The sequence below is a fragment of the Pyxicephalus adspersus genome, chromosome 12, assembly GCF_032062135.1.
Source record: "Pyxicephalus adspersus chromosome 12, UCB_Pads_2.0, whole genome shotgun sequence".
Classification (NCBI taxonomy): domain Eukaryota; kingdom Metazoa; phylum Chordata; class Amphibia; order Anura; family Pyxicephalidae; genus Pyxicephalus; species Pyxicephalus adspersus.
Genome location: NC_092869.1, coordinates 13,325,947 through 13,336,616, shown reverse-complemented (window position 1 = coordinate 13,336,616; position 10,670 = coordinate 13,325,947). Strand labels below are relative to the sequence as shown.

Sequence of the window (10,670 nt, the reverse complement as noted above, 5' to 3'; positions counted from 1 at the left end):
AAGTCCTGATATGCAAAACCTTACAATTGAAAGAGGGTGTACTTTTTTCATGATTTTGTATAGAGAGAGCGAGGCAGACTCACACAAAGACTGCGCAAGAGCCAACTAGGAGGGTACAAGCGACAGATGTCAACTCAAACCAGTATTGTTGTTGGTTACTCTTTGGTGATGAATCTAGGGTTAAGGGAAGATTTCCTAGGTCTACCTGAAATAATATTTTTACAGTATGGTGTATACATTAAGTTTCAACATGCACACTGGGCATTTTTGAAAAAAAAGGTAAACCCATTGTGATAAATAAAACTCGTGAATGGCCCTGTCTATTTAACAAGAGTTATATAATAAAACAATTGTTAGGAAAAAGAATCACCTCAATACAGAAACCTTTTCAGAAAGAGTTAAGTCAAGAAAAGCACATGGAAAATAAATATTGTAGTAGGTTTATGAAGCTATTGAAACCAGGTAAAAACTGTGCATTCTTTTTTCATACAATATTTCCATTCACATATTACATGAGTATTACCCATAAATGATGATGAGATGCAAAACATGATAAAACATCCATTAATGATTTTGAGTTTTAAGCAAGCAATCTATTGAGATTACACTATAGAACCACTGGAAAGAGTGACAAATCTTCTTCAATAAATCAATGGACTGGTGATCAAAAAGTAGGCACAAGTGTACTCACATTTCATTCACAGGATTGATACTCAAACCCAGGACACTAGTAACCTGTCCCTTTTTTAGGGCTGTTTTATGAAAAGCATAAGAAAAACCAATCCTACAGCCAGCTGAGCATCTCCTCTTTATATTTTTGTGGATCTATGAATGGTTTGTCAATTGACCGAATCATAAGTTCACCACAATAGGGACACTCTGCTGCCACAATGTCATCAATGTCTGCCTTGATCTGCTCCCGGCTTAGTTGTCCTTTGCCCAGGCTTATACTGTCTTCATCCTTCATATGGGAGCGGCTTTTGGAAGGTTGTGCCACAGATCCTAATTTCTTCTGCAAGTCTTCTAATCTGATCTGCTTATAAGCAGGTAAATTGGGGACAACTGTTTGCATTAGGCAGTCATAATGGAACATGTGACCACAAAGGAAAAGATAGAATGGTCGGTTCAATAGTGGAAAGTCACAAGAAGTGCACTTATCTTGTGGATCCACTGAGCTATACTTGTTCCTCATCTCCTGCATGTCTTCCCGAATACGTTTTGCGCTGAGCGTGGCATCTTCCATTTCTTGCTTCAGCTCTTCTATATGTTGGTTGTAAGCTTTAAGTGAACCGCATATTGCTTCCTTAAAGTGGTCAATGGTCACAAAGTCAGGGAAGAATGGCAGAATATCTTCTATTTTGAGCAGATTACAGCTTGAAAGACAAACCATGGCTTTTTTCACATCTTTTTCCTCCTGCACCACGTGACGAGCGATTTTTAGCCACAATTTTTTCATCAGCTCTTCATCATCCGCTGGTAAATCTGCACAAGACTTTGCTAGGTCAACATCCACCTACAAGCATTAAGAAAATGTTTATAACTGCCATGAAAAGATCAATAATTAAAATAAGTACATTTATTGAATACCAATTACATTAAACACAGCTGCCTCTACATGCACTCACCCTAGCAACAGTGTGTGGCATTTCCCAGACTGAGTTTTAGGTTATGAAAACATTACCTAGAAATGCAGATAAACATTTTCAATATGGTCTTCTGATAATGGCAATCTTGTTCGCTAGTAATTGTGACATAGGCAGGCAGTGGGGAAAAAATAGTGAAAGAAAAAGGTGCCAAGTAGCAGATTATGGAGCTACGATGGTGCTGGGATTCTTTGGTAATTTAGGCACCCACAAAATGCAGCAACCATCTCACCTTCACTGCATCAACACACACTTCTATACTAGCCATTACCATACGAATGTGTACTTCTTTTCTAGCCATCATTGCACCAACGTGACACTTTTTCTGCATTTATTTCCTTGCCACAACCCGAACTGATGTACACTTTTCTCTCCCTGTCAGTGTAACAATTTACACCCCCTCATTTACTGCCACATCAACAGCATACAATTCTTCTGCCACCATTGCTTCATGGTGTATTTATTGCCCTTGGCCTATGGAACAATCATCCAAGCAAGTTAGAAAATACTTGCTTTCATACCAGCTATGCAGTTCTTTAAATCCTGAGGGAAGTCAGTTTTTCCCTGCACATGTAAACCCCCTACTTTACCTATAACTGATAAGGTTTATGTTAATGTTGTTTTTCTTTTTGTACTGATCAACATTCTGTTTTCAGTAAACATTCATATTGAGTGGTGAATACCTGATGATCCTTTCAGTCCCTCTTTGTTCCTTGCGCATCCTGACTATGCCAAGCACAAAAAGCAGATCAGTGCTGGCAGTGCCATTTGTTGTCTCTTTGCTTCTGATAGGAACTACACGATACTGCATGGACTTTAGCAGCTGCTAGGGGAAGCCTCACTGTCAGCACCACATCTGCAAGTGGCTACTAAGCACCACAGTGAAATGAAACCATTGATCTCTGAAAGGATGAGCTGACAAACTGCAGTTGTGACTATTTAGTACATGTACAATAAAGGTGCTTTCCTTTAGAATGGAAACAGATGATGATGATGGCTGGTTTGAGGGCCCAGAATGGGGCTGTATTTTGCGTTCTGATAACATTATGCACCCTTCCTCTCAAGAGCGCCTACACCCTGATCAGACAGTAAAGCTGGAGCTCAGAAGGATGTTGGTTTCAGACATCACAATTTTCCAGTAAATATTAACAAAGCACTATTTCGGACCTATGCAGAATACCACAACATTTCACTATGCTTTATCAGGAAATAAAAAGGTGCAGGTCTGACTTGAGTTGGGATAAAATTATAGGTGGGTGGCAGCCCCTGTATTGTGACCCAACTCATCAGCAACCACCCTAAAACAGCTGGGTGGTTATTGATAAGTGCCATAAAGTGCGCTCTGCTAAAAGTGTCTGGGGGGAACACTGAATTAGAGTGGCATGAATGTAAAAGCAAAACTGTAGGCAAACAGTAAAACATACACAGGAAACATAGACAGAAGATATAATAATTAAAAGTATAATATGAACAGATCACCATACTGCACCTTTAAAGCTAGATCCACAGCTTCTTCATATAACTCCATCACTTTGTAGACATGGACACAGGCATGATGGTGCCCATGTTCTGCACACAAACGCAAAGCATATTTTAAGTCATAGTAAATTGTGTTGGGATTGGTACCAGCGATTTCCAAGTACGAAAGGAGGGAATCTGGTCGAAACTGAGCATACAATGACAACAAATAATTGTGAATGGCCTGTTCTGTTTCCTTGAGTTCATAAACACAAAACTCCAGGTACCTAATAGCTTCTTTTATGTGAATACCAGCACCTTGACTGTAATTAACAAGGGCAGGAATAAGATTCTTTGGATCCAGTCTTTTTCCCATCATGATCCAGGAGTCAACAACTTTTCTTGGTATATGCTGCATTAGGACCGGTGAAAACTTGTAGAAAAGCTTTGGATCTCTATGCTTTGTTAGCACATGAAGAGCTTCATCAAAATCATCATGTTGGCAATGATGAGCGACAACTCTTTCATAGTCCTGCATTAAAACAGCAAAATAAACCATATTTTCGGTGTCACCATGGCTGGCCAGAAGATCATGTATAGAGGAACGGTTATTAAAGAGGCATTCTTTATTTCGAGGGCTGCTAAGAAAACTTCTGAATTCATCCCGAGTTTTAAGATAAAGGCTTCTTTTTGAAGTGTCACTTTCTAAGGTTCCAAGGTGGTTTAGATACAACTCTGTCAGCCAAGTAGTTAGTAAAGTAACTTGTATTTTCTCTGAAGGTTTTAAGTTGGATAGCTTTTTCAGGAGAAATTCCATCAGTGCTTCTTCTTGTTTTGCTTCAATGAATTTAAGTGCTATTTCTTCAAAGTAATTCTGAGTAAGGGCATAACATTTTGCACTCTCTTTGTATTTCCTGTTTTGAAAACAGTGTTCTGCTTCATTAGCCAAAACCATGTCCATGCACTCAGGACGATCCTTGCAGAACTCTTTAGCCAAGTCGAATTTACCCATGTTCATGTACATCTTCCAAACATCTCTTGACTCACGTTCAACATGGTATCGAAACACTGCCCTTTCTGTATGAATCCAGATTTGCCCTACAACAGGATCTTTCACCATCCTTTTCAGTGGGCCAAACTTCTCTGTAAACACATCTTCGAATACAACCTGCCCATTTAAGGTACAAATAGCCCTAATTCTGTCAGGCAGCAAGAGCAAGAAATGGAACTGTGAGAGCACAATAGACATTGGTTTATCAGCACTAGATGGGTACTCCCAAACCTTAACATCAGTCAGCACAGAGTCAGGACGAGAGAAGTCTAATGTACCATATAGTACTCCATTTCCCATCATCCAAGCAAAAGATGTTGGGTAGGTGCGGAGTTTTTGAGTATAGAAAGCTATTTCGCTGTAGCCAAGATTACCTGGAAACTCTTGGATACTTGGGAGGTCATCAGCAGGCTGACTGAAAAGGGGTGCAAATCCATGTTGCTCGGTACCTTCAGTTATTTTAGCGGAAAACTGGAAAAGTCTTTTTCGAGTTGTTGCAATGACACAGAAACGGTTTTCATATCCTTTGTTGATTTCAAGGCAGCAAACAGGTGCAGGACCAGTTTCCTCCTCTAAAGTGTGAAGGTATCGAAAGTACTGGTCAGGATTGGTGCCAAAAAGACCACCCTCACTGGTCAAGATTTCTGCTTCATATATTTGACCCTGTGAAGTGCCCACCAGGATAGGACCTGTGGATGTCTCATTACCCAGAAACTTGTTCCACCCAACACTTTCAATTAAATGACCCTTCCATCGGGGAAGTAAACGTGCTTTCTGGGCATTTCGATTAAGATATAGACATTCACTAGTGTTGAGGGCAATTAGAAGATGAGACCCTAAAATAATAATAAAAAAAAACCAAAATAAATTCCAGAATTGTTTTGGTCATAATAAAATAAAAAACAACATAGAACCAATGATTAAATGGCAAAAACTAAACAATATCTAATTTTCACTAGGATACAATTGTAATATAGGGATAGGGTACACTTTATGATTAGCCTTGCTAAAAAAATTCCCCAGGCCTGTGGGGTTGGAGTTATGATCTGGAGTTGCTTCAAGTCAAGTCTAGCTTCAGCAATGTTATATACCCAAAGGATGATTAGGTAAGTGCATTGCATGAACTTACTGAATGACCAGGTTTTTCCATCAATTTTTTTTCCCCTGGTGTCACGGGCATATTCCCAGATGATGATGCCAGGGTTCATGGAGGTCAAACTCTAAAAGAGTGGTTTAGGGAGCATGAGATGTCATTTTCACACATGCATTGGCCACCACCTTGAAACCAGACCTTGAAAATTTTTGGAATGTGTGGGAGAAAATTACACAGTGGTCCAATTCTTCCACCATCAATACAAGTAACTCCTAAAGTAAATATTGTGAGATTGACTAGTGGTATTGAAATGATACCATGGTGAATTTATGCCATATTCAAAGCTAAAGGCAGTCCAAATTATTATGACAGTGTTGTTTTTTTTTTTTCAAACCAGGTAGTGTAAAAAAATGAGTATTTTAAACAAACATCTTCTTTAAAACCTAGAGGTTAGGTACCTGAAGGATCCAAAAACATCTTGTAGACTTTGAAATCATCTTTACGTCCAAGGTCTGCTTGATTTGGCTGATCTGCTTTTACTAAATCTATCCTAAATTAGAAAAGAAAACACATTAAAGCAGGCTTCTGTTTTTAGTGACAAAACAGTTCATAATCAGACATATCCCAGTATTGAAAAAACAACTGCTTCAAACAAGCAAAGATTTGCCTCTTTGCCTGTTGGATAGGTAAATAAAAAGCACTGGGTTGGAGGAGGAGACGAGAGGGTTGTTTAGGCCAGCTCAATGCTTTGACTTGGTACTTTACCTTAGCAGTGCATCCTTTCCCAAGCTCATGCACAGTTGATTACTGCACACTACCAAGCTGTTGATATTCTCTGGAGGGGTGAAGTCAATCCTCTGTTTGTTGAAGATTGGAGTTTCCTTTTCCAGACGTGCATTGACATAACCTGAAAGCAATCAAATTATTAATAACAGTATATTAAAAACTGATAAATCACTAAGAACTGATAAATCACAAAAACTGCAAAGAGAATGCACATAATGACTGATTGAAGCATTTCTATTTGAAACAATGCACCTCAAAATTGTACAAACCCTAATCTGTAGCATTTTTAAAGCAGACCAAAACACAAAGCAAAAAAACAAAAAAAAAAAAAAAATCGCACTTACCTTCAATCCTGCAGATCAGTCTGTCCGTTGGGAGGTTTCTTCCATCGGGTCCTGCGTTGTCCCGGTATCCCTCTACGGCCCAGCGCAGGGGGAGCGCCAGGCACCGACATCTGCTCCTCTCTCCTTCCATGTTCTTCTTCCTACGTCACCCAATCTCGCACTGCACAGCCGTAAGATCGGGTGATGTAGATTAGGAAAAAAAACTTGCCGATCTCACTGCGCACTCACTGCGTGAGATCAGCATTTTTTTTCCTATGATGAAAGGGCTTCCGAGATGCGTGATGTAGGTAATCCCCAATAAAAGGATTGTCTACCCTTTTATGTAAAGTAAACATTCTGAGTTTAGGTACACTTAAACATGTAGTAATACCTGTACAGCTTTACACACATAATGACACCTGGAATGTGTTGTAGGCTCACCGATCCTGCACAGATTACACACATCATACATGATGCGGTCACCGATCCTGCACAGATTACACACATCATACATGATGCGGTCACTGATTCTGCACAGATTACACACATCATACATGATGCGGTCACTGATTCTGCACAGATTCATGATGCGGTCACCGATTCTGCACAGATTACACACATCATACATGATGCGGTGACCGATTCTGCACAGATTACACACATCATACATGATGCGGTGACTGATTCTGCACAGATTACACACGTCATACATGATGCGGTCACCGATCCTGCACAGATTACACACATCATACATGATGCGGTCACCGATCCTGCACAGATTACACACATCATACATGATTCATACATGATGCGGTCACCGATCCTGCACAGATTACACACATCATACATGATGCGGTCACCGATCCTGCACAGATTACACACATCATACATGATACGGTCACTGATTCTGCACAGATTACACACATCATACATGATGCAGTCAGTGTCAGACTGACAGAAAGAGAAGATTTCCTCACACTATAGGTAAAAATAATACAGGGCCATACATATATCATGACAAGGTTATAGACACACACCACGGGGATACACACTGCAAGCATTGCTGAACAAATACAACTCGTCCACCAATACCCACTGACATGCTTCCCTATGAGGCCTCACCAGACAGTGGGATACCCGGCAATCGGGTCTGACTCGGCAAGCTAGCCCTGGACAGGGAGTCCTCGTATTCCTCTAGGATGGAGGCCATCACCGCTGCTATGCCTCCCTAGATGAAGCACTTGTTAGTCAAACGCACAACTTCCGGTTTTCTTATCGATCATGTGATACCTAAAAGAAAACTGTACTCCCAGTGCCCGCAAACACGTGATATGTAAGGGCGTGTTCGCTCGCTGTCACATGATACGTATAGACGTGTTTTTCCTACTGTCATGTGATATGTAAGGAAAGGAGCACGGGGTGTCATGTGATTTGCCTGGAGGCAGTAAATGGAGGGTACAGTGTACGGCTGTGTAATATAACTGGGGGAGTGTGTGGCTACTGCTTAACGGGTACACAACCGTGCCATGTGTGGTAGATATGGGAGGACTCATGACCTGAACTTTGTGTAAAATGTTCACAGACCTGGTGTTCCCGCACCCATAAGAGGGAGCCTCAGAGACTTAGACTCCTATTATTACTCTCTGGCACCTCAGGAAGTCTTACTTACTCCTATTATTATTCTCTTACTTATTCCTATTATTACTCTCATAATAATACTCACTCTCTTATTATTACTCACTCTTATTATTACTTTCTTATTATTACTCTCATACTTACTCAGGTTATTACATTGCCTAATTTCCAGATAGGGAATACATTGTATTTCTCATTTTTATAGTATATTTACCCAGTCAGATGTTCAGTTTTTGTGAACCAATCTTTTGTTGAATGTACGCTGGGCTGCATATTCTGCTGTGTATAGTCCTGGGTGCCAGAGATGAATGAACTTCCAGGTACATGCAGGGGTTACACCATATTGACTTGTATTGAGATAGGTAAAGCCTGAACCTGGGTTAGAATGGCGACATGTGTAATGAGTGTGAAGAGTTCCGCTTTAACACTGCACAAATGCTATCTGCAGTGCTGGGTGACACACTGCCTGACACATACTTCACATCTGTATCTGCACAATCTGTACAGCGTCCTTTGACGTCTTTCATCAATCCATTCCGAAGGATTGATGAACTACCAATCAGGAACAAAGCAGGGTGCTGATCGCTTGCCCTCCTTCCTCTCGCCATTGAACAGAAAGACGTTGTGTATACAGCACTGGTTCATTCATCTGTCACTGGAAACTATTACAAAAGATTGTTTCCAGTGACTGAAAGCTTACGTGTGTGTATATAGCTGAAATCTGGGACTTTGATTTCCCACCAGAGCAAGAATAGAGGTAAAAGATTCAAGTGGAAAACATGCTGTGATGATAATTGTCTCCACAAAAATCCCTCCACATTTTTTGTCCCACTTACCTTTCTGACCTGGTAAAAAATACTCCTCTAGCAGCAATCTTCCCCTCTCACTCCTCTAATGACCTACTGATGACTTCCTCACTAATAACCTTATCACATGCACGGCTACAAGACTTTTGTAGAGCTGCCCCGACTCTCTGGAATGGTCTTCCTCATAATATTTGTCTTGTATTTTCTCCTCATTTATAAAAACACTTGAAACCCATTTTTTTCAAACTTCCATACTCGTCTTCCATCTCTTAAAACCCTCACTACTTCTCACCACTCCATATCTCCCCTCCTTTTGTGTGTTACTTCCCCCACCTTCTAGATTGTAAGCTCTTTGGTGCATAGAGCTCTCCTCCTCCTGTGTCACTGTCTGTATCTGTCATTTGCAACCCCTATTTAATGTACAGCACTGGCTCATATGTTGGTGCTATATAAATCCTGTTTAATAATGATATTAATAATTGTCTAAGTGTGGACTTCCTCTAATTGGAGAGATTACCTCTGAGTTCCTGTACTGTCCAAATAAAATGCACCAAGCAAAGAAGCAGGTTACACCATACTGTCAAAGTGAAAAATGCAGCATATTTACAGATCTGCATAGCTGACAAGAAACTTTTATGGTTGTCACCTTTTCTGGACAAAAAATAATATTATTATTATTAAACAGGATTAATATAGCACCAACATTATACGCAGCACTGTACATTAAATAGGGGTTGCAAATGACAAGCAGTTATACAAGAGGAGGAGAGGACCCTGCCCAGAAGAGCTTACAATCTAGGAGGTGGGGGAAGTAACACACAATAGGAACGGAGAAAAATATTTATTATTGTCTCTTTTGTATTATACATTGAAAACAAATTCAAAAAGTCCCACTGTCATTATAAAGAGGAATTGTGTACACATCAATTGCCTCTTTGCTTTAAACTTTTAATTGTGTCCAGGGAATTTTTTTGATTTATTTTAATTCTCTTTACTAGTTTGTAATTTTCTTTGGTAAATGAGAGTGTTTTAAAGCAAAGTGTCCAGTAGATGTCACTATGTTCCAATTTTAGCATGTCACTGAATGTAGAGGAGAACCAGAATGTCACCAAATGCTAATTTGCATACCCGCACTTTATCTGTGTTTTCCCACCTAAAGTGTATGGTGGGATTTGCTCTATTGTTTTTATGTAAAAGCAATTATCACTGTAGATGATGGTGTCAGGTTTTAGTTAGCAGGCCTTTTCTGGGGAGAATTTACATCTTTTAACATTTTGCATAGGACAAACAACCTATTCAAGTTAAAAAAAGGAGGTAGAGTCTGTGCAAAGAAAAAGTTTTTAAAGTCTGTTATTCAGTCAAACAAGCAAGTGTTAAGGGGGCAGATCTGGGGTCTCTAATGAGTTGAGGACTGATCCAATGTCTGAATGTTACAGAAGGATGATAGTGGATCAAACTCAGTGGTCTCTCCCACAAAATATAAAAAAATGATTTACCACACAAGAGAAGCATTGGGTTTACACAAAACGGTTAAGACAATGTCCATTATTGATGTATGTTCCTTTAACAAAAATAGAGAATAAATGGCAGAACTGTTAACAAATTGGGTTGCAAGCAACTTGCCACTTCTGAAAAAAAATTACAAAAATAAAAGGAAACGTGTAAACTAAAATTTCAGAAAATAAAAATTGTTTCTCCAAAGAATGTTAGATGCAAAAACGCATACATACAGCCTATAAGACGTCAATAAATAAATATATATATATATATATATATATATATATATATATATATACACATACACATTAGATTGTGAGCCCCTTTGAAGCACAGCTAGTGATATGACCATGGACTTTTTAAAGCGCCGTGTAATAT

At 39.6% G+C, this 10,670-nt stretch overlaps 1 protein-coding gene across 1 annotated transcript; it reads right to left on the bottom strand.

Annotated features, from left to right (window-relative positions):
- Positions 1–424: 424 nt before the first annotated feature.
- Positions 425–7,638, bottom strand: VPS18 (VPS18 core subunit of CORVET and HOPS complexes). Its single transcript, XM_072429059.1, has 5 exons — positions 7,477–7,638; positions 6,011–6,152; positions 5,704–5,795; positions 3,133–4,988; positions 425–1,513 (listed from the first exon to the last, which is right to left on the bottom strand). Exons 1-5 carry the CDS (start codon positions 7,562–7,564, stop codon positions 785–787), a joined length of 2,907 nt encoding a protein of 968 aa, XP_072285160.1. The 5' UTR covers positions 7,565–7,638; the 3' UTR covers positions 425–784.
- Positions 7,639–10,670: the final 3,032 nt, after the last annotated feature.

Coding starts and splice junctions, on each gene's coding strand:
- VPS18 (XM_072429059.1), bottom strand. CDS start 7,564: ATGGCCTCCATCCTAGAGGAATACGAGGACTCCCTGTCCAGGGCTAGC. Junction 5,796..6,010: donor GGAAAGGATGCACTGCTAAG/GTAAAGTACCAA, acceptor TTTCTAATTTAG/GATAGATTTAGTAAAAGCAG. Junction 1,514..3,132: donor CTGTGGATCTAGCTTTAAAG/GTGCAGTATGGT, acceptor TAATGCTTGTAG/GTGGATGTTGACCTAGCAAA.